This window comes from Acromyrmex echinatior, chromosome 6 (genome assembly GCF_024713525.1).
Source record: "Acromyrmex echinatior isolate Ae372 chromosome 6, ASM2471352v2, whole genome shotgun sequence".
Lineage (NCBI taxonomy): Eukaryota > Metazoa > Arthropoda > Insecta > Hymenoptera > Formicidae > Acromyrmex > Acromyrmex echinatior.
In genome coordinates, this window is record NC_141857.1 from 6,625,169 (window position 1) to 6,650,144 (window position 24,976).

The window sequence follows — 24,976 nt, forward strand, 5'->3', positions numbered from 1 at the left end:
ACATTCTTAACTCAATTGAACGAAGTATCAAGAAATATTAATGCCAGAAATTGTACAAAAAATGGAACAGATATTAAGGAAAATAGATCTGCTCTTATTTGGAAATTCCAATTTCCTCTGAAAATTGACATATCGACAGAACGTCATCCGGATCGTGTCGATCCGAGGCGAGGCGAGGTGAAATGAGGTGTGATGAGGCGAGACGAGGCGAGGCGAGGCGAGGGTCCATAAGTCGATTCTCTCGCTACAGGGCGTGCGCGGTGCGCCGCGATGCAACGAGAACGACGTCGTTCGGCGCTGGGCGCAGCGGTGTGCGACGGGTGGCGGCGTCGTGGCGCGGGCGCTCTTGGGCGCTCTCCCGTCGCAAAGCCCGGGCCATCGCAGCAGCCCGGCGGCTCTCGCAGGATGTCGATGTCTCGCGCGGCGCGCCCTTCGGGAGGTGCCGAAGTGTCTTCGTGCCTCGTATACACGCGCCACGATTGATCGCACTCCGTCCCCAAACTCCGAGATTTTGAGCAAAACATTCCTTCTTTTTATAGACGTCCCGTCCTACCTCCTTCCCGTTCAACAAGTTTCACGGTCCCTTCCTAGAGATTTTTTTTCGTAAAAGAAGAGAAAACAAAAATTAAAAGAATCCATGATAGACCGGTAACGAGAAAGGGGGGAAAAAAGCGAGAAGTTTTAGAAGCGCGCGTTTTTTTTTTTCAGTTTCGTCCATCCTCCCTTCCAGATGGAAAAAAGAGTAGCGGCGTAAAAAAAAGCTCGCGGGAAAACCGCGTACCGCGTACGCACCCCCAAAAAACGAGCCGCTCCACGTACGCGTATGCGTGAGAAACGCGTTGGTGCGTGTGTTTACAACCTGTGGGTGGTGCGGCAGCGGCGGCGTTAGGCACCGATTACGGGATATGGATTCGCGGTGGACCCGGGTGGAGACGGAAGATTGCAGATGACGAGATCCTCGGCCGCGTGCCCGGCGAGAGGAGGCGCCGAATGAAAGTGAAAACGAGAGACTGCACGGTGGGCATTGCGATGCGAGAGGGAGGATGCGTCGCCCTCGCGAGAACGACGAAGGGTGCTGGGAAGATGAACGCCAAAAGGCGACGAATGCCTTGAGCTTTCCCCGTAAGTGCCTTTTCTTTCCCTTTTTCTTTCGCCGACTCTTTTCGAGCGAGACGAGCGAGACGCGCCAAGTAAGTCGCGGCATTCGCGACATTATTGGAGGGAAAAATTGACATACTAATATACATTAATCAACTCCCGCTTTGCGTTAAATAAACGCGAGCGTTTCGTAATTCGATTTCTGTGGCTCGAAATCATACGCTACATTGAAGCATGGGATTATCAGGATATCATGTAGCTGAATTATTTATTGCACGAAATTTAAGGTAGCATCGTAAGATCGATCGAACGGTAGACTATTCTTGAAATAGATGGCCGAAATTTGGTAAGTATTTTTGGGCCGCGATCTGAGATTGGTTTTTACTTTTAGATAGAAACATCGTGACCTTAATATTTTGTATCTAAAATGAATAACTCAAAATGAAACACTAAAAGAATGATTTATAGATCGGAAAATAATTTTGTTGAACCATCAAAATAATTATATAGGAAACTCATGCATGAATAATGCTGTCCAAAATTATTCTAACAACTAGTTTGAGCGTCATATAATTATTTCAATAGTCTGATTAAAGTAAAATTATTTTTAGATCTGTATTTGATTAAATTTTTAGATACTTCAGTTAAACCGTGAAGATCCTTCGCCAAAGGTAATTTGAGTTTTCTAACTTTATTATTCATTTAAATTCACTCTAATTTTGCTGTAATAAAATTGTGATTTTGAAATATTTCTAATATAAATGAGAAAATATTTTCATCGGTTTTATAAATGCTAATCAAGCAATTATGTTTTTCTACGTTAATTCCGATGTAGTCCGATAACTTTCGACCTATCATTTGCCGACGTTTATATTTCATCCCGTTGCGTGCTTTATTGCGTGCATCTAACGAAAGACGTATAGTTTAGATAAAACATCGCGAACGCGACATCACCGGCGCAAAAAGGCAATGAACTGTTACGCGGCATGAATAACGTTGGAGTGGAAAATACTCTACCTTTCCGCCGCACGCGACGGAAGCGACGGAAAATCGTTGCCACGGAATTCTGGGAAAACAACAAATGTATCAGAGAAGATAATATTAACACTGTATACTAGATATAGTATCTTCGTATCGATTCCCGTAAACGTAATCTTTCCGCTTTACTATACTGATACCGTTACAATCGTCTTTCCATTGTGTGCATTTAAATATGAACGCTGTATTTCCTTGTTTAATTCTGACCACCTAATTTATCCAGCTATTTATATTTTTATTGAAAAAAAAAATATATATTTATTCTTTTGTAAACAAGATCTGCACAAAAAAAAAACGTTGGACCATCGAAATTTTTTTCGGATCTTTATCAAATTTTTAGATTTGAGCAAAATCGTTAATTCTTTCTATGAATATAATAAACATTAAGCGAAAAGTTGAATTTCTTCTCTAATAGCGTTAAAAGTCAAATATCTTTTAACTCCTTTGCAATCAGTAATTTTTTACTTTTCCAAAACCGGAAACCGGAATTTCATAATAGTTGAAGTAATTTTAATTATTATGATAAATAAAAAAACAATACAGAAAAGTAATTATATGTAATTCTTGATAATTCGCGATCGACATTATTTTGTCGCGAAACTATCCGTGTTACTGCGGTCGATCCGAAATGTAGGCGTCTGACCCTACATTTTATTTCTGCTGTGCCCAGTGTTTCCTTAATGCGCGCGGGGAGTCATTTTGATGGAGAAATATTCGATGCCACGTATACCGGCCATAAAACGTTCGACGAACGGGAGGGTTCGTCCTGGAATGGCGTTAGGGACGAGCGGGAAGAATGTTCATTGACGTTAGAGACCCCCGTATCCTGGCAAGGAAGCGTTTTACTCTGGTCTGACTCATTCGTAGGACGACAAACGTCCTTTGAAAATAGCAGGGTATTGTCTTTCTTCGCAGCGAGTAAATCGAGCTGCTTGATATGATTTCATTCAGTAGTTACCCTTAACTCCTTTTCAGCCAGTAATATTTTTCAAAACTGGAAGCTGGATTCATGTGAAAGAATCATTTGATTGAAAGAAATTTATCTGTTACAAATCCAAACAGAAGAAATGTCAAATTACAAATATCAGGCAGCGAATGTTAAAGTTAAAAAAATCTTTTAAAATTCATTATTTGCGTATTTTAAAAATTAATTGAATATTTTTCATATTTAATATTTTAATATTTGACATTTTAAATATTTGAACGTAAAAATATAATTAATTAAATATTCTTTATTATAACAAAATTAACCATATATATTTTTATATAAAAGTTAATATTTCTTTTGATATTATTGAAAGAAAGCCTTTTTATTTGATTTAAAATTAACTCTATTGGAATTTATTTTAATTAAAGAACGTAAAATATAAAAAGACGTACGTCAGTGGAAATCAGCTATAGGTCTTAAAAACGTAATAACGTAATACGTCAGATACAGTACTACGTCAACTACAATTTATAGAAAGACAGTATTACGTCAGCGGCTGTTAATTTAGTTTCAATTGTTATTTACATTTCGTGCGATCATACGCTTGTCAATATTCAATTAGTAAATAAATGCACGCGTAAAAGCGAGCTGGCATTCTTCAATTTCCTCATTGTCGAAATACGAAAATACGCGACGTTTGACAATGATTCAACAATTACATTATACGCGAAGCGGTTCGAATTTGGAGAAGTGTAATCACCGAAGACTCGGCAGCAACTTTGGTAAGAGTAATTATGTATTCCCCGTGCACGTAGTAGCGTCTTAGCGGAGTATCTTGTTACTTGGCTAACAACAACTCTATGCACAACAAGCTTATCTATAAGACTTAGAAACAACACAACTAAGCGCCTAAGCGCCACTAAATCCGCTTTTCCTAAGATAAATACTAACTCCGCGATATATGTTTTACACGTTGTACTCGCGTCAATGCATTTTAATTAACTTTGCTGATAAAATCTACAAAGCTTTGCTTCATGCCTCATACATTAATAAAACGTCATGTTATACGTAACGTATAGAAATTCTAGTTATCAACTCTGCAGCAGCCGCGAGGCAATCGCCGTGGCTCATAATTATGTTTTATAATTTCGATTGAAATTATCACTGCGCTGCGAACAGGATAATTAACTCGAAGAGAACCAGATTTAATTTTCTATTTGACGTAATTAATTTCCTACAAAGTACATTCTTGCACCTTATATAATTAAGAATATCGAGATTCGCTTCTGAAATTGCCCGGCAGTGTCAGACGTAAAGAAACGAAGGTTCTTTACGTAAATGTCAACGTAAACGTAAATACATCGTAGTATTTTATATTGGCCGAGAGATGCTGTAAAAAGTTTTGATATTCTAGTAATCAGTTTGATCGTTATTTTTCATTTATTTTATATTCATTATTTAAGAGACAGTGAAAAGGATAAACAATGTTGCTTTTAAAGAATACACGGAAAGAACGGTTTTGCTAAAGTGTATCGAACTATTAATCTATATAGAAATAGATCTCTGAAAATAATTTTGTTAGACCAAAATAATGACGATCAAGCTGATTACTATTTAGAATATCAAAGCTTTTTACAGCATTGCTTATTATGCTTGAGCATCTCATATAATTATTGATAGTCCGACAAAATTATTTTCAGATTTGTATCTAAATTTTTAAATAGTTCAACAAAATAGTTCTTTCCGCGTAGGAAAAATTAAATATCAAATATTTATAATCAATATTAAAAGTTTATAAACAATAATAAATTAATAAAAAGTTTTTTTGTATAATTAATTACGTCCTATTTACATGTCGTATGACAATCTTTGAGGCAAAATTAATTTCACAGTGATATATGCACGCTTGAACGGAGGGTTTTAAAGAGTAACTTTCATCAACCACCCCGGAAATTTTTCGATGACTAATAATCGGGAGAAGCGTCGGAATGAAAATCATACGCCTTCTCGGCGTGCACTCGCGCGATCGTCTCTTTTACGAAGGGGTGAAGAGAACGTCTTTGATATCTGGGGGTTGTCGCTGGAACGAGGACCACGCGTTCGCCAACTCTTTTCAACGGGAATATTTTCGCATCGCGCGATTAAAAGCAACCTCTCGCTTTCTCTTCGCGCGAAAGGCAAGGTGGAGGAAGCGTGGCGTAGCATTGGGGTGATCTGTCTTTCAAGGGCCGATTCTTTCAGGCTGCAAACCCGGTGGATTGTGTGCGCAAGGGCCTACCCTCTTTAGAATTCCCCGTCCGTAAAGGAGCGAAGAGCTCGTGTCGAAGACAAAGACGAGGGGATCGGCGCGCGAAAGGGGGTGAAAGGAGCGAGGAGAGGCGCGAGGGAGAGGTAGTTGGGAACTCTCCGAAAGGGAGAGGTGCGATTGAGCCTGAGGGGAGGTGAAAAAGCGAGAGGGAGATAAGAAGATAAGGAAGATGGGCGAGAGCTCGCCGGATCTCAGCCTCCGGCTACGCCAGGGCAGTTCCGACTCCAGAGATTCCTTCTACATGGACTTCGCACAGGTACGCGGGAAAAGAGGGGAAGGTGAGGCATCTTGTAAATTAAAAATCATCCGTCTTGAGTCTGTGCCAAGGGTAATTACCCGGAAAGATTTCGGACGGCTCAACGCGAATTACGAGGCTGTGAAGTCCTTAAACCCGCCATTTCACTTATGACGGATTATTATGAAAAGGGCATAAATTCATGGATTTTCTACCCTTTAATACATTTTGTAAATCTGCGTTGATTACACTAATAAGAGAAAAGTCTGATTGTTACCAGATGTATTTTATTCAACCGAACATTAAAATTCAGAAAAAATTTAGAAAATTAAAAAATTTAGTTTGTCCAATTTTTATGTTAACCAAATGTAATCGAAATTTTTTACTAAAGCATTTAGTAACTATCATGCTGTTTACTCTTTACGTACTCGTTAATTGATGTGGAGCGACAGACGATAATTTCTGAAACATGAATGTCAGAGCTTAATAAATTTCTATTAAGTTATACTCGGGGTATTCTCATATCTGATACGACCCTTCTAAAATCGAGTTAAAGCGCAACGATGTGTCAATAACTGAAATATCACTTCAATGAAGCCACATGCTCTCAAAAACAAATTTAATATCCTTGTAAATATCCTCAAAAGTAAGACAATTGTAAAATTGGCTGTTCTGTGGGAAACGGGTATATAAATTATGTATCCTACATTCAATTAAAGTCTCTGTTAAATATTTACTCTGCTCACGTGTCATTTCATATTTGATGAATGCAGCGCTTTTTTACTGCTATTGATTTATTGATATTACAATTTAATGAACATTTTTCAATTTTACTAAAGTAATTTATGCGAGAAACATTTCAATATCCTGCAAATATTATTTCACTGAAAATAAGATGGATCCTTTAAAATGGCACCGATTATAGTAACATATATTTCCTAATTTTATTCTACAGGGTATCGATTCCGATATCGAGGAAGTGACGCGGCCAGGCGATAATAATTCCGATCCCATGCTGGAAAATCATCTGGAGGAGAACGGGAACGACTTACCACCGATTGAGGACATTACGACGATCCCCGAGGAGGCCTCGGAAGAATTAAGAGAGGAGGAGGAAGCGGCCGCATTGGAGGCCGCGCTTAGAACGCCAGACGGTGGCACGATTAGCACGGAAATCGAGAAACCGTCGACTGCGTCGCTCATGCAAGAGTGAGTACAGAAAATGCCTTTACCCTTGCTACCAAGTACCAACCATTCTATAATGCACGCCACTCGAAGCATGTCTCGTTTACTTCCCCCGTTGCTAATTTTCGCGGTCGTTAACGTGCCTCAAGAACATCTTGACTGAAAAATTCGAACAAGCAGCGAACAAACAGAACGAATGAACAGCATTTTCGCAGCAAAATAATCTTTAACAAGTAAGCGAAGAAGTCTATACTCAGTTGAAGTAGACATTGGTGCCTAATAATATTTTTATATGACTGTTATAATTTTCGGTTCAAACAAACTGCGCGTCGATTTATCAGTCTTGAACTAAAGTCTTAAAGCTGAAGTATTTAATGAAGTACTTAATATATTATAAATTAAATTAACAAGAAATTTACTATATACATATTAATGCTAATAAGCATTTTAAAACATTATTAAAAGACCGACAAATAATTGACGCGCAGTTTAATTATTTGAACTAGAAATTATAAGATTCACGCAAAAATATCATTAGGCACCAACATACGTTTTGATTGAATATGACCTTCACTTATTTATGTTGAACATTTTTTGATTTTCACTTACTGTTGCTACATCGCTCGAAAATAATCTTTGTTTTTAAAAGTAAATTTAATTGTATATAAATCCAATTGACCGATAAGTTTGTGTGAAAAGGGAAAAATTATTAAGAAATAATGTCTATACCGATCGAAACTGGATTATGAGTGTTTTAAATAATTTCATGTGAATTTATATATTACATTTATAGTTTCTCGAATTGCGTGCCGAATTCGTTTTTCGGACTTACAATTAGAAACGCTACTGAATTACTAGTAATATCACAAATTATCTGCTCAATTGACATCACTTTAAGAAGGTCTTAAATTGAAAATCTGTATAAATATAAATTTAGAAAAAATTATATTAATATCCTACCCCTGCAGAAATGACTGTTAGGAAATGAGCATTTCGACGTTAATTCGTATTTTCGACCGTTTTGTATCGATTGTTACCGCTTTGTATGGATCACCACAACGTAAATTACAGCCTCCCCTAAAGAGCCGGCGTTTCTCCACGTCTCTTCATTGGAGTGACCAACGCCGGCCGCGGCGGTCCCGGCGGGCAGCATTAATCACCGTCTGCGATTAACGCACATTTCCCTCGGTTCCCAGCGTATGACCCTGCACTTCGTACACTGCCGGCAATTAAACTTGATCGTAAAAAATGCCTCGGCGATTTTGCAACAACATGCCGATTTCCTCCGCGCTATCAATCCTACATTTAACGTTCAACCCTTTTAATTTCCGGTGAGGAATCTGTTTTGATGCTAATTCTTTTATTCACTATTATTATTGCTGATTTGATATAATAATTTATATTTATTATAATATTGTTTCGAAATATGAATTAACCTGGAAGGTTCAACTTATTTTTTTTTTTACGTAAACGATCAATGAGGTTTTTACACCCCCTAATAAAAAATCACTTACTAATAATATATTGTATATATTAAATGTTGATTGTTTTTCAATTTATTAGTATTTGATAACATTGGATATAAATGTAGGATTACAATCTTTTGAAAAAATAAGAAAGAACCAAATAAATATTCCAACGGAATAAGTGCGTTAAACAGTTTATTATGATTATTATTTTTAAAAAATAAAAATTAATAAAACGCGTTTTTATTGCGGATTTTCGCTAAAGTTACATTTAAAGGTTTGTAAAAAATAGTTAAAAAAGAAAGAAAATATATTGAGAAAAAGTAAGAAAACGATATCCATTTTATAACATTTCATATTTTCTCGCCGCTGGAGTATAAAAACGCACACACATACACACACACCCCAGATGAATATTACTTAGATTAATTCAATATTACTATAGTTTCAGTTATAAATATAAAGTATTTTTAATTTATTGCGTTTTTCGAAAAAAGCGATAACAGAAAAGAGAATTAACGATAATAAAAGATAAAGAAGGACCAACAAGATATTAAAATTGTTAGATATAAACATAAATATTATTTTTTAACAAATTTTTTTTTTATTTATTTTTGTTAGATATATAATGTAACATCAATTTGAAGGTGTTTTGTTCTTATAGTCAAGACTGTACACTGCTATATATTGTGATATAAATGTAATATTATTTGTTTTCGCGCGCAATCTATTAATAAAGTTATTATACATAATTTCGAATAAACTCACATCTTGTCTGCCATACACACATTTGGTCACTATTATAATTGAAAGGAAATGTGTAGGGCTTTCTACGCGATATCTGGGACAGGACGTATAGTAATGTGACAGCTATTGTTCATACATTGGCTTTTACACATTATTCGTTGCGGTGTCTCCAATGGAACCGATTTATCGAATCGAATGCCAAGTCCCTCTCAAATTCCGGCATGCAAGAGCGTCTGGTTTGCGCGCGTATTCGGTCCATTCGTGGAACTCGATTACTTCCGCCGGATATCGAACGTGAATTCGTGTGCACCGGACGACCATCGGCGTCAGAGTTAATATTGACCTGTCACTCAGTTATGGCTTACGCTCGATCTTCCCTCTTGCTTCCGGTTCGATCTTTCAAAGATCTCCTAACCAGCCTCCCTCTCTCCAAATCTTCATCATGTCGGGATTCTCCGAATCCTCTTCTCCAATCTATCAGAAAAGCAGCTTATTCCGTCGATTACATGCAGATTCAATCAACGTAGACACGTACTCAAGATGACATCTCGTATTTCGACAGCAGAAGAAATTTATATTGCGATATATTTGACGAAAACGAATTTTTAAGATTACAATACAGTCTTGGTCAAAAGTATTAGGCACTGTATTAATTATTATTTAAGATTTCAATTTTGAAAAATCAATTATGACATTTATTGTGAATTCTTATCCTTCGTTTCTAAAACTCTTTAAAGTTATATACATATAATGCCGATAACCAATAAAAAAAATATAGATAAAAAATTTTTGAAAAAACATAGGTGTTTAATACTTTTTTGGTCAAGGCTTATGTATTTATATATGTATCTCGACCAAAGTGAGATAAGATTAATCAAAAATCGGAAGAGTTAAATATAAAGAAATAGAGTTTGTTAGGATTGATAAACGTTCTGTTGAATTTATCACAATATTGTAAAAAATATAATTATGCACGCTTCATTTCGTTATGGAGGAGAAAGATGACAAAATTTCTGGTCATAAGTGTCGCGCGACGGAAAATTTATATCCTACCATTCTCCGATGAAGGAGTCTCTCCCTCTCTTTCTCTCTCGTTGAATTTGTCATCTTGGTAGGAAAATGGTAAACGCAGTGGGACAGGGAAGTGCTATCAGATATTTTCCAGTAAATGTACGAAGGCGGCCGATCTCAGGAGGCAGACGGAGAAATAAAAGTCGAAGCGTGTGAATATTAGAGTACTTCGTATATCTTAGATGCGACAATTTACCGTGCACTTTGCTAGAAAATTTCTTAAAGTAGAGGAATTGATTTAGAAAGTACGATATTATTATAATTATCCAATTATTTAACTTAATTTTCTCAACAATAAATTATTTTACAAATAATTTACAAAGAAATTTTTTAAATTTATTCCATTTACAATTTTAGACTCCTTTTTTATTGTACTTTATTAATTGCTATTAGCCATTTTAATAACTATTAAAGCAAATCCTGCTGTGTATCTAATACACATTGCCAGTTATTTTCCTTTTTTTTTTTTCCTGAATTCTTCCGTTAACCTCTGTTTTCCCATCACAAACCCTTTTCCTCTCGAATTCCCGGCACGTAACCGAGACAAACCGATCAGCTGGCGCGCTGGCGATGTAACGGCGTGTTACGCCGCTGCAAATTTGATACACCGCTAACGAGCTCGCTATCAAACGGTCGCATATCCAGGCAGGGACAGAGAGAAATGATATACGTAGAGAAAAGGATCGATAGATACAATGGTCAGGGAGCCGGTCTGTCCCGATTAGGGCCTCAGTTTGCGATGCGGGGTCCGTGAGTGCTGTGTCATGAGCCGGAGGGCCGTGATAGTGTCATCCGTTGGTGAGGGCCGTTCATGAGGGCCAACGTACTACCGAGACGATCGAGAAAAGCGCGAGTCAAGGTCACGGGTATGCTCATCAAGGAGACGTCACTCAGGTATCACGATTTCGCTGCGATGCTCTCGATATCTCTTGCATTTAAGGGTATACAAGTGTTCCTCCAAAATTTTATCTGTATACGCATCGATATGTATAATTTAATGAGATTTATAATTAAATATTGATATCGTTTTGAAGTTGAAATTATATTGTACGGATAAGTCGACAGTTCATATTTTTATTAAAAAATAATAAAAAAGACAAACTGTTTTTGCGTTAAAAATTTATTGCACTCAGAGAAAAACATAGTAGTAGCAACTACGAAGGTAACAAACTGTATAATATATGTTTTATATGCGGAATTAATTTATATAATTCAATATAAAGTGTTTTACAGTTGCAACAATTATAAAATAGTTTATTCAATTATATATATGTACACATACATACAGTACTTTTACACATATAACTTATGATTGTCACCTTTGTAGTTACTATATGTATATCTTTTTTTCTGAGCGCATAGTAAGAAAAACGGAAAGGAAGTTAAATAATACATAAAAGATATCAGATGACGGAATGACAATGAAATGATAAGCGATAGAATCGATGTTTTCCGCTGGCAGAAATCTCGGAAGTGTAATTCCCATTGTAATATGCGGAAAGTGATGAAAAAGAGAGAGGCCGAGTTGGAATTTTCCAAGCACAAAGTTCAAAGGGACGCGAAGAGTCCCTGAGTTCTGAATAAGAGATGTACTTTGACAATGGCTGCGTGGCAAACGAATTCAAATGAAATGCCAGCGACGATTTCGTAGAATGTGAAGAATTTCTTGGAAAATCGTGCCGAGAGACGACAGATCATGTATGCGACAACGTGTGAAAAATTGCAATTTGCCTTCGTGAATATTCGAAAGATATTTAGATTCGAAAATGTGGAAATGCGAATCTTTAATAAAGATTTTAAAGAATTTTTATATATAAAGAAATGTAATGGGATTAGCAAATGCATTTGCTATTACAATTATTTTTTTACTCTTCTCCATTTTTAATTCTAGACTAGAAACAAAAACAATTAGTTGAATTAAATGTAAATTTAATAAAAGTAAATAACATTGTGCCGCATAGAACATTGATCAATTTACGGGCCAAACTTTACTGTCCTCTCCAAATAAATTAAAATTGCAAAGGAACCAGGTCAGCGTCGTGTCAAAGTCCGCTGAAAAGAATTTTAATGATGTAATAAATCCGCCCGAGAAAAATTACGAAAAAAAAAGAGGAGAAGATGCTGAGGGACGTCGATGGATAGAAGGTAGCATAAGGGCAGGAGAGATCTCCACCAAAGGGTGGCGATACGTCGGCTTCTCAAGCCCTTCGCAACGAGGGATGGTACTCGACCACTGAATCAACCCTCTCAGTTCCCTCTCGTCCTATCCGTTTTTTCCCTCGGCCAACGACACCCTCTCTCGCTCCAACGCTTCACAACGCTACGTGATTATTTCAAAAAGCTCGGAGGTACGAGACGAGCTTCTGTCCTCCCATCGCTGCTATTGTATCACGCTAAAACCACATTGCTGCGAAATATTTTTACGCTGTTCTGCGTACACTTCGTAAAAGGACCGGGGTTCTTCCTTTACTCTTTCCAACATCGGGGTCAACGATACGCTGAATCGTTTATTTTCTAAAATATGCGGAACAACGCTGAATCCTGTGAAATATCGAAAAAATCAAAGCGCGCAATTTCTATAATCATGGTGAACAAATCTTGATTTACGCAGACCTTTTTTAAAGTTACTTTGATTAAAATTTGATAAAATTTATGACTGAATTAGGAATGTTAGAACGTAAAAAAATGAAATAAAAATAATATTTTTGCACTAATATCAACAATCGGCTAGAATATTTTTGATATAATGTCCCTATTATTAAGTTTTATTAATACGTATCTCCGTAAAATAAAATTTTTTTGCCAAGTATTCCTTTTACGATAATTCGATAAATATACTGAACTATACGTAACTTCGAACGAATTCTTAATCATTTACACAAATTTTTACATATTCGTGAACTAGAAAATGCACGCGCGTGCAAAAAGTATAAAAAGCGTTTTATCATATATCAGATTAAATAGATCGGCTACTATTATTAGATAAATGACTCGTGTTAGAAAGTCAACGCTACGTCATCTAATGATACTCACAAAGCCATCAGCACTAGTCGGTCTCTTCCTGCAGCCAGTGTCAATGTAATGTGTCAAACATTATGGCACCGCGTTGACCTTAAATCAGGCGGGCGCGCGTGGGTTTATATAAAAACCACGAAGTGCATATGCACTTGTATATCTCTATCTTTCTGTACTATATATATATATATATGTAGATATATTTCTTTTTTAAATTAATGCCTTTGTTAAAATCATAATACATTTGTCAGTAGCGAATATGAGTTAATTAACGGACGCTACTAATTAAAAAAAGAATAAAATATGATCACGAGAAAACGTGAATATGTAATTGAAGTTAAAATAAATGCATTCGTTGCTGTAGCTGTCGCAAGAATAAAGCCTCTACTATTAAAAAAATAATTGAGATGTACTTATATGGACCTTATCGAACGTGCAATTAATTAATTAAAATCGCTAATGGAAGTCAGTAAGGCGTGGTCGAGACGTTATTCGCAATTTTTCCATTACGCAAAATATATAAAAAAGGTAGAGACGTTTCACACATGCATGTAAGTGTCACACTTGAAAGTGAATTTTATCTAAGCACTTAATTTTATTTAGGCATTAAAATATGCTTGTTGCAAATGAAAATTATACTCTTAATTTATCTATGTAAATTTAAAACATATATTTCGTATTCTGTAATTATATCATAATTAAATATGATTGTTAATCTTTCCAAACTCAGTTTAATAGTTTTACTGCTTTACATATATTCTGTTTACATATATTCTATTTCTTTTTTAAGTGATCATCCTTATACAAAAATTAGACGGATAAGATAATTCACAAATTGAATTAAAAATCTAAGGGAATCTCATGATAGAAAAATGTTTATCTATTATATCCTCGCCTTGTAGACGTAAAATCATTTAGCATAAAATACATTCTTTTCAATGAAGAAATACATGACATACAGATGCGAATCTTAAGGGACGTCATAATTTCATATAATTAAAGCTGAACAGAGAAAATAATAACGGGATACTAATAGATACGAGATGTTAACAGACACGTTCTATACAGTTGGCCAGGACTGCCGGTCGCGCTACCGTCACCAGCCTCACCATCCGCGGTAATCGTCTCGCCGGAAACGCTGTCTAGACACAGCAGCAGCTCACCTTCTCGCGTTCACCGGCCACCCCAGTTTGCGTTGGCCCTACCATGCTCTTCGCAACCGATTCCGGCGGTCTGCTATCCGGCGTCGACCTTCCTCGAGGTCACCGACGAGCGGAAGTGGAAGAACCTTGGCTGGTGAGTAGCGGATCAAACCTTTCTCCATCGCATTGAGGTCGATGTACCATCTCCCGATCAATCCGGGCCTTCTCCCAACGTTGTGTGTCTAATCAAAGCTAATTTCCAGCATTACACGCGATTATTAATGTTTCTTTAGCCATTTTCATATCGCTAAAATATAAATATTTATACAATGATTTACACGATGTAATAACGCATATAATAATCTCATATGTATAATATTACAGTAATAACAGCATGCGCGTGCAATAATCTCGTATGTAGCAACGGTGCTTAGGTAATATCATTAATATTAATTGGATCATTAAAAGCAGAAATTTGCAGTTTATTAATTATGTGTGCGGATTATGGTATTATTTACTAACATATTCGATTCTGTAAAATGACCGAAGAATTTTAAAGCTGCATTTGCACCGTTACTTATTTACAGAATTATTGATTCGGTGAAATGATTACTATTGATACGTTCCGCATAATAAAATACGTTCCGCGCGATAAGATTCGTAAAGTTAAAATGAATCTTTCAACTTTTCTCATAATCTGATTTAGTCCCTCAACCATTGCATTTCGCCAGGATTCGCAAATTTAATTTGCTCTTCGATGTACGCGAAAGGGGAATACCGGTCGCCACGGAAATTTCACGTGATCCTCCAGGTTATCCTGACCGACGTCTGTACCGCAATTACCGGCACTTTATGAATCAAACACACGCGTACAGGCGACCACGCGATTACTCGTAATTGAGCCAATTCTTACGGGGGTGGATGTATTTGCGGCCAATGGTACCTCCGCTGTAACGTTACACGATGATAGACATCGAGCTAACGATCCATCATTCGCGCGGTTGTCCTCAATCTCTCGTTTTCAATGATTCCTTCGAGAAAAGATGTTTTTATCTGGGTCAGGGCCGAGAAAAAGAATCTTAAACACTTAAACAGATTTCATGCCGTGAAAAAAAATCATAATAGCGATTATTTTAAATCTCGATCGAAATTAATAAAACTAAATTGTAGCGACAATAAATGAGATATATCTGGATTCACTATATACATAAGTAAAATGACATTATTAAATTCCATTCGATGCGGTTCGTTGATTTTAATTTCTTTTCACCGATAAAGGTTGTGTACGTGTGGATTTATAAACTAGCGGATTTTTAAAACACCTCGTCAGTATATTTTCAATAGAGATCCGTTTGGCAGCTGGCAAGTAGAGCTGGCAATTGAAGAGGAATAGTATGTTTTCTCAAAGTATAGCCGGAGATGGATCTATTTCCTCGAGCGAGGATTTAATCCGCGCGCGACGTGATTCCGCGTTTCGTTCAGCTTCAATTTCCGTTTCTGATGCAGCGACGCCCTGGCGACCACTTTGAGCGCGCTGTACGGGAAACTTCTGGTTGTGATGGGGATCGCCTTTCCCATGGCGGAAGTAATATCCACGTACATACCGCCGTCTTTCTACGAGGCTTTCTACCTCTACCTCTACTTCGGCAGCATGATCTTCCTCGTGTACATGTACGCCATGCTGTTTGGGGACAACAAGACGAAATCAAGTGAGTCCAAAAGCACGTAAAAAATTTAGCATCCGATCGATCCTCGTATATACCTTATCTATCGTGATAAATATTTCCGACTCGTAGGAAATATCGATTCGGCTGTTACGAGCAAGTATTCTTTGAATTCACGCGTATACGAAAAGAACGATTTTGCTGAAGTATCTATAAAAATTTAGCCAAATACAGATTTGAAAATAATTTCGTTAGCTCATTAATACTCGTTTCCATCAATGATTAGTAGATTAACTTTAATCTTTTACTTTTTATCTATCTATAATATTAAGCGTCCTATATATATAAAATTATTTTTATGATTCAACAAAATTATTTTCAAGTCTGTATCTAGCTAAATTTTTAGATACTTTAGCAAAACTGATCTTTTCCGTGCAGAAGTAAGCTTGCAATAATCGGACCATCGCTTTGGCGATAGCAGCCTTACAAACCGATCAATCCACATTTACGCGCACAGTTACGCAACATTATGTATATCATCATGATGACCTCGCTTCATTTGATTCTCGTCAAAATTCCTCTCTCGGTCGGTAGCGATCGTCAAAATGAGAGCGATCATCGAAGGCGATGCCGATCTCAAATGGAATGACGACGATTGTCGCTGCGTAACAACCGATTGCAATTAACCGGTTCTCCATAAATCGTAAATTCGCGGAACAGAGAAGCAGAAAGACGTGTGCGATCTGGACTCGTCGAGATCGTCGAGCGGCGCCGGCGGCGACAGTGACGCGCCTGAGAGCGGATGCCCGCACGTGAATCCGGTACGTCCGGTCCAGCACTACGGTAGCTTCTATCTGCGAATGGGTGCTGTGGCGTTCGGCATCGGTTCAATGATCTACTCCGGGTTGGAATTCGGCCAGTACTTTGAGTTGGAACAAAACACCAAGTGTCACAACATCATGCTGGCCCTCACACCTGCCACGAGAATGGCCTTCATCTTCATCCAAATGTACTTCATATTTCTAAACAATGAGGTGAGTAGGCACTGACATCTACATGAGCCGTTCTCATGACTTGCGACCTTTCTCTTAATGACAAACGATCTTGATCGATTTCTAGTTTAATTTTTCTGAGCGAGAATATCGAGGGTCACTTTATACCGCTACGTATCAATTTTCAATATTACGTATCTTTACAATTAAATTTTGAATTAAAACCGTATTGAAGCAAAATCTATTTGAAAATAATTTAAAAAATATAATAGTAAATATTAACAACAAAGTATATAAGAAAATTGTTATATCTATATATATCCAGCAAACAAGCTGACGTCAAAATGCGACAAATAACGTTAGCTTGTTTATTACTGGATAGTATATAGAAAATTACTGCACTTCTTGAGAATCGTTGCACATGTTATATTGGAAAACTCGATGGGAAATCCACTGATGGAAATACCGAGCTAACGCAAGCTCGTCGGTTACGGGGTTAATGAAACAGAGGGGTGAACAACCCTGAGAGCAACAGCAGACCGTAACTATTTAAACGCTCTAGTGCCCTATCGCTATAAAGTGCTATTCTTTTTATTTTTAATATTAACGACATTCTTATCGACTTAACTCTTATTTATGTAACATTTAAAAGCATTAACACAAAAAATTTCTATTTAAAAAATTGCTGATGAAAAGGATATATACTTGCAGGTAACTTGCAACTTTTTTTCTCCTCTGTTAAAACCATCCATATATGCATCTATATAACACTCAGTACAAAAACGAATGTATATATTTAAATTATATATTAAAAAATATATATATATGTATATATTTAAAAATTGATGTAAATATGTAAATAGAGAGAGAGAGAGAGAGAGCAAATTATTAAATTTTATTTTTATAGTAAAACATTACCTTATATTTCAGCAGATGAAAGTTTATCGTCATCGCGTTGTTGCACGTTTCGGATTAATGCATATGATCGGCACGAATCTATCAGTTTGGCTGAACGTTCTCGTGCAAGAAACAAAACACGAGATCCTCACATTTTACAATCCGGAAAACAACTCCCTCAGAATTTCTCACAGACTAGGTAAACGCGATCGAACATAATCTTCCATTACAATTCTACGACCTATTCTTTCAAATTCTTGACTTTCAAATTTTCAGGTTCGAAAGGACTTCATCTCGGTGGTCACATGCATTCTCATCACGGAGAACACGTACGATTACCGCGCGGTCTCAAAGGACCTCATCACATGTTCGAATGTAGAAGGACGAATATAATGGGATCGTTGGTACAAGACGCCAGTCCTTTCCTTTTTCCGTGCACGATAGAATACAGCTTGATCTGCGCGGCTATTTTATATGTAATGTGGAAAAACATATCGAAAGTTGGCTTCACGAAGCCTGCAACGCCGCCGGGCTCGCGTCATCACGCACATGCCTATAGGTACAGTAACAATACATTCGCCTACGCTATAGTAATAATATACGCCTACAGCTGTAGCAATAATACATACTTACATACACAAGTACGCGAATAACAACCCAGTTCACGAACTAATTCCGCTGGTGCGCGCAGCTTATCGGAGAGTCGATTGTGAATAATATTCTAACGCAATGAAACGCATAACAAATGGCACTAGAACTTATGTACGTCACGAATCATGAATTTCAAATAAAAAAAAAAAAAACTTTCAATTATTCGCAGGAAATCGCCTCATCATTATAGCGTGGATTGCGCCCGCGCGCACAAGGGTCTCTTCGTGGGCATTTTGATTCTAGTGCTGACCATAATCTCCCTCATCCTCTTCTTCGTTCTCATTTCACGGCCCGAGCTGGTCAGCCTCGCCGTTACCGAAGTGAACGTCTGCGAATTGACGCTCTACGGAATGTCGACTCTGGCGACGATGATCGGCATGTTCCAGATGCGTAAGCTGCGCTACGATGGCGGCAGAAATCTGGAGCTCGACAACATCCTCCTGGTGGCCGCTCAGACCGGCATGTTCATCTACTCTACGTTCACCATCATCGGCGGCCACTTCACCCTGCAAAAACACACGGTCCTCGTGCTGGTCACCGCTCTGGCCAGCGTCGTCCAGACTACCTGCCAGACCATTTTTATTCTAGACTCGTCGAGGCGCACGGTCGCCACCGCCGAGCAGATACGCAGGAAGCCAGGCAGAGAAATCGTGACGTTTCTATTGGTGACGAATCTGGCTATGTGGGCGATCAACACGCTGGAGAAGTCACGGGCGGAGTCGCATCCGGTGCAGTTGCACTTTTATGGCCTGTGGGCGTGGACGATCATCACTCATGTCTCGATGCCGTTGGCGATCTTCTACAGGTTCCATAGCACTGTATGCCTGTGCGAAGTGTGGAAGCGGGCCTATAAGGTGAAACCCACCTACATGTGACGCAAGGGGTCCCGTGAGATCATATGGAAGACCGGTGGGATTCCGCAGCGGCCCAAAAGTCAACTATCGAGGCTTGACGCCATTGCGGAGAACGATCCGGCGTATTTCATTTGATTGAAAAAGACATCGAGTCACAAAAATGGTTTTAAAGGAGAAAAATCCGTTGGGCAACGTAATAAGAAGTAGACATTGGTAACTTTAAACGGACAGAACCTTTCTAATCCGAGCATGATTGATGCATTAATACGTACATGACAATTCATACGCACATTACGCACATCTGTATCGATTTCAGGGTATATTTCGGAAAGTTAACGGTATATAATAAATAGATTCGAGTATCCTCGATATTACATGATCACAATTAAAGAAGAAGACGTTGGCGGACAGATACTCATAATAAGGCTAATAAACAGTAGGTTACTTCGTCATTTATCGACGGTCAGTGTTCTAGCTAGCCTTGTACGAATTTATTTCGTCGGTATAAATATTGGCGACTCCATACAGCGCTATTGTGTAAGTTTATAATACACTAGAACTGCAACGTACTAGAAATCATTAAAACAACCGAGGGATTATGCTCTTTGTTTATCTGACGTCCCAAATAGTAAAATGCTAGCAGTTTGCTGACAGATTGACAACAAATTTAGATTCTTACTGTAGATCCATAGCCATCTGTGTCCGCATTAAGCTCAGGATCTATTGACAAAATCTGCTGACATGCTACGCCAGAAACCAAGCAATATCTGCGCGTACAGGCAATCTGATGGCAGATTGACAACAGAAATTAAACAAAAGCTGTAAATCTTGCTCGGTTTCTGTTTACTGGCTTTGTTCTATTTTTGATGGTCTAATATCTACTAATTGACGGCGGTTTGGTTGTCAATTATTAGATATTAGAAACTGTGTGAATATTGTTGCTTTTCTGTCAATAAAAATTGATAGTGTAAAATTGGTACTAAAAATCTGTTTCTTTAGATTTAACTATCTGGGATTACGTTCTGTATTGCTCCTATATTCCACGGCACAAATAATACATGAGAAAGAAGACTGAGAAAATAGTCCTCGTATGGAACTGTCTCTCTTGACTCGCTCATGTTGAGCAGAATCCCTCTCACCTTGTATAGCTTTCTAGTATGTTAGAGTTTACTGGTCTAGTATTACTTTCTAAAAAGAAACACCATTCTAAAATGGATTCGCCGAAAATTATCAGTATGATTCGCGTCGAAAGAAACTCCAAAAAATTTTAATAAACTCCAAAAATGCGTATTAATTGTGAAATCCTATTGCTGATAAGCCGATTTATCAAAGCACGATATTATGTACGGTCTCCTTGATATCTACTCGACCATTTTTTAGAAATTTCGACATAAATAATTCCCTTATCCTAATGATATATTTGTAAATAGCCTCCAACTTCACCGCGCTGAGAAACCGACACGAAAAGAGAAGATTTGCAAACCACACGAATGAGCTTAACAGCAGAATCGCAGTATTTACGCGATAAAGGGACATTGATGTCTATCGCTTGCCATCATCGCAGTCTTTGCCCTAATCGATAATCCTACAGAAATAACAAAACTAGAATCACTGTAAGATAAGTGAATTTCATTCGATAAAAGAGAAAGTGATAGCAGTGAATAAACGATTCCATTCGTATCTCGTATCAATTCCGCAATATCATTCGAATTGATAGAAGATAAGGAAAGGCATTTATATGAAAGAATATCTTGAGAAGTGAAACAAAATCAATTGTACTTCTCATAATCAGACAATCTGACTAGTTACACAGTAGAATCATTTTGTATTTATATTGAAACCGATTCTTGTAAAGTAATAAAATTTTTGTTTAAAAAATTAATTTTTTAACATATTCGAATGTTGATTTAAAGTAATGCATTATTTAAATATTTTGTATTAAATTGATGTTCAAAATTTCTTAGTTTTAAAATAATAATTTATGAGTAAGCAAATAAATATCATAAAAATAATTAATATTTTTAAATACAAGTAAATTCTAAGATAATAATTTTACCGATAAAAATATGCTTCCACAATTTGCTTCCAAATTGTGTCAGTATTAAATTTTTTGCGTTATTTTTTTTAAATATAATATTCATGTTATATATTTTCTAACATATTCATCTTGTTAAAATAATACAAAAATTTGGATGGACCATTTAAGACACGTGAAATGTGTTATAAACTTAACATAAATTTTCTTCAACTGTGTAGCTAAAACTTTCTCAAAATAGAGCTCACTCATAAATATTGAATCTGATATCTGCTATAATACGTACATTCTAAATTTTTCTCTTGTAGATATTTAAATGACGATTTTCTCAATTCATCAGTCGACCAAAACGATTTAATGTAGAGATACGAAGGGACATAATTAATCATTATTTTTGTTAAATGTTTGAATTAACATTCGCTCAAATATTTGAACACATGATTCTGTAGGCGACAAAAAATGTTCATTCGTTAGAAGTAGAAAAGGCTAGATTCTTCTTAGAACCAATCTGGTCGAAGCATTCGGCTTAGGTCTTCGATCCAATATGGGAACAATGAATCTTCTTCGTTCGATAAACTTTTGTATTCATTCTGAGTAGACGAACGAGAGTTCGAGAAGAATCGGACTCCCTTTTCCGAAAGACTGAAACGAATGTCAGGAGAATGATCAGAGCACTAAGCGTAAATTCTGATCCGCTGAACCGATCGAACCGAGTCCTCTAACTATGTGTAACCTGAATGTTTGGTGCTCGTATAATTCAAGGCGCTTGGACACTCTCACGGATATCCGTCTTCCACGTAGTACAAACTGCAGCTTAAACAACAATTGTCGTGTACATGTAGATGACTCGAGAGTTAAAATAGCGACAGGGAAAAATAGATTACGAGTATGTTTAATAGCGCAAACAATAAATAATAATAGAACACTTATATATTACAATAAATAGAATACTATAGATTTTTTCATAATAAATAAAAGTATCAACCATTATTACGTGAGACAATTACATAAGTACAAGTGAGAAACAAATCTCGCTGGAGTTAAAGATATTTTAATACTGACAATATGAAAAAAGAATCTACTCCTCTCAGTTTTCTATTTAACAAACTCGAAATCTCTCTTAATTCTCACGACTCGCACAGACCACGAACTTCATATTTTCGAGCGACTTGCAATGTCCATATATAATTCAATAAAGAAAGAACCATATAGATATTATTAAATACCCTAATGGAATTTAAAACGGAGAACACTTTGGTCCTTTTATATTTAAAAAAAATATACGCACAAGAAGATTTATAAATATAATTTTAGAAATATTATCGTAGAAAAATCTATTTGTAAAAACGGAAATAATTAGTACCACTGTTACAATCGTGATTTATAATGCACGAACATTTTATTATCGACGTTGAATTGTATTATCAAGAGAAACTTATTTTACGTCAGGCTCAGAAAACTGAATGATCAGGATCAACTCGATGGGGCGAGTATCTAAGTATCGTAGACTTCGCGTGATTTTCAAAAGTAGAACGATAGAGATGAAAAAGTGAAGACGTTCGAAGTAGAAATACAGTACAATGGCTGATCATATCATTAAGCCTTAAATCCGTCAAGAAGAGTGCTGTCCGAACTGATAAGAGATAAAGGGGATCAAGATCGATCGCGATCGACACGCAAATTTGAAACTAGAAACAACCTACTCGAGTTTCTTTCATGCTCAATTGATAGATGTGAGGATGAGATCACGAAGTGAAATGAGCGAACGAATAAATTGACATGTGTGGTCACGCATGGATATACGTATGTATGTGTGTGTGTGTATGTGTGTGTGTGTGTGTGTGTGTGTTTTGCGAATGCGTGCCTGATATGAAACAAGAGCAAAGACAGAGAGAAAGAAGTCGAGGTTTAATGGAAATGTAGGCGTTTATGAGTAATATGTGTTCGTGCTAGAAGCTTTTTGATATCGATTATCGCCGTTGCGAATTCTAGTTATCCGGTCGGTGCAGTCGATCTTTTGTAAGATATAGTTTCTTTAAGACGGCTGTAAATAAACGGTGGAGAATATACAATAAAAAAGCGAATTCTCGGTGTTTAGCGCTAGTTGTGTCGACATGTTTCTTCCTATAACGTATTTATGTATATATGCATATGTATATATAATATATATACATATATATACATATATATAATATAAATATATACATATATACATACATACACATATTTATATATATATACAAGATATAAATATATATTTATTATTACGTTGTTCTATATAATATTTATTATAATCTGACATAGGATTTACGCGCGACATGTTACGTTTATTGAGAATCCCGAGGACTTATGCCGAGATCCCATGTCCATTCTTTCCTTCACTTCTTCTCTCTCGCCTACATCTTCGTCTTACATAGAGCAGTCAGAGAATATCGCAGCAGGAAGCGATATGAAAAAATACAAGTAGGCTTCAAAAGTAAATATTAAATAATGCCTAAGAGAGCAACAAGGCTTCAAAAGTAAATAATAAATAATGATTTAGATTAAATCGTTACAGCCTAATTATTAATATAATTAATGATCTCCCGCTATACATTTTACTTCAAATGTTGCAAGAGAAAGCCTTTTGCAGTAGATTCGTCCTTTTCGCATAGACTTTTCTCGTGCACATTGTTAACGCGTTTACGATCTCGGCATGAATCCTCTCCATAAAAAGATAAAATCAGGGCGAAATCACGAAGGATGCAATTCACATTTGCGAGTGATATAAGAGGAGAGAGCAGAACGAGGAAGTTGCTATATCACGTCTCTGAACTGTACTTTTTCTATGTCCGCATAATCTAGTTCCTACGCAATGTTTGTACTCTTATACCCTTTGTACTATTTGTACCTTACGAATTGCAATACACTCGTCCGCAATAACGAAACGTTCCTTTTTATTTATCCACCATTATCCACGATTATTTTTTCCGAGAGAAATACCGCAATATTAATCTTCGTTAAATTAGAAAGTGCAGATAATGTCAAACCGCATTTCTATTATGTTTGCTCCATGACAAAAATGAAACAAGACTTTAAATATAGACAATTCGAGTCTATCTAAAATTGAACTTTCTATGTAATAACTTGCTTCGTACTACGATAAGCAGCCATTAACAATGCAACGACGACAGAGAATAATTCAAATAGCAGAGAATCATAGCTGAGCTGACCTAAATACCCGCGATTCCGGAGTCGATTCCGCGAGTACATTCGTGATCTCTCAATGTTGAGACAAAACCTTCCTCGGGTCCAAGGTTATCCGGTGACCGACCCTCAATCTGAATCTAATGGAAATGAAGTTGAATCGCGTCGTAACTTTCTCTTCGCGGCGCCAATCCATCTCGTGCAAATTGAACCTTTAAGAACATACTCATATCAATTTACTCAATAAATCTACCGATAACTAAATCGCGATTGAATATAGCATTTTATTGCAAATTATAATTACATTTTCATATCCTATCTATAAGTATTTATTTCTATTTTTTTTTTATTTCTAATACTATTTAATGTATACATATACTAGCAACTTGTGTTTGCAAAACACAAGTTCTGCTAGTAAAGTGTTAATATTAATTGTAGTATTAATAATGACACACTATCTGAAG

General features: G+C 36.7%; 1 protein-coding gene across 3 annotated transcripts; it reads left to right on the forward strand.

Annotated features, from left to right (window-relative positions):
• Window positions 1–24: 24 nt before the first annotated feature.
• Window positions 25–24,253, forward strand: LOC105154076 (proton channel OtopLc). 3 transcript variants are annotated; one of them, XM_011069340.2, is made up of 10 exons: window positions 25–1,122; window positions 5,306–5,628; window positions 6,563–6,816; window positions 14,160–14,387; window positions 15,740–15,942; window positions 16,618–16,931; window positions 17,586–17,600; window positions 17,820–17,985; window positions 18,063–18,345; window positions 18,607–24,253. In XM_011069340.2, the coding sequence occupies exons 2-10, from the start codon at window positions 5,542–5,544 to the stop codon at window positions 19,310–19,312; spliced, it is 2,256 nt and encodes a 751-aa protein (XP_011067642.1). In that variant the 5' UTR covers window positions 25–1,122; window positions 5,306–5,541; the 3' UTR covers window positions 19,313–24,253. The 3 variants fall into 3 exon arrangements, with proteins under 3 accessions (XP_011067642.1, XP_011067645.1, XP_011067646.1); XM_011069343.2 differs by lacking the exons at window positions 25–1,122; window positions 5,306–5,628; window positions 6,563–6,816 and adding an exon at window positions 6,826–10,970 and having other exon boundaries at window positions 14,145–14,387; XM_011069344.2 differs by lacking the exons at window positions 25–1,122; window positions 5,306–5,628; window positions 6,563–6,816 and adding an exon at window positions 6,826–10,970.
• Window positions 24,254–24,976: the final 723 nt, after the last annotated feature.

What these genes read in the sequence shown, in the direction of transcription:
- LOC105154076 (XM_011069340.2), top strand. Translation starts at nt 5,542, where the DNA reads ATGGGCGAGAGCTCGCCGGATCTCAGCCTCCGGCTACGCCAGGGCAGT. An exon ending in AAGTGGAAGAACCTTGGCTG is followed by an intron (nt 14,388 to 15,739) that starts GTGAGTAGCGGA and finishes TTTCTGATGCAG; the next exon opens with CGACGCCCTGGCGACCACTT. An exon ending in CAGAATTTCTCACAGACTAG is followed by an intron (nt 17,986 to 18,062) that starts GTAAACGCGATC and finishes TCAAATTTTCAG; the next exon opens with GTTCGAAAGGACTTCATCTC.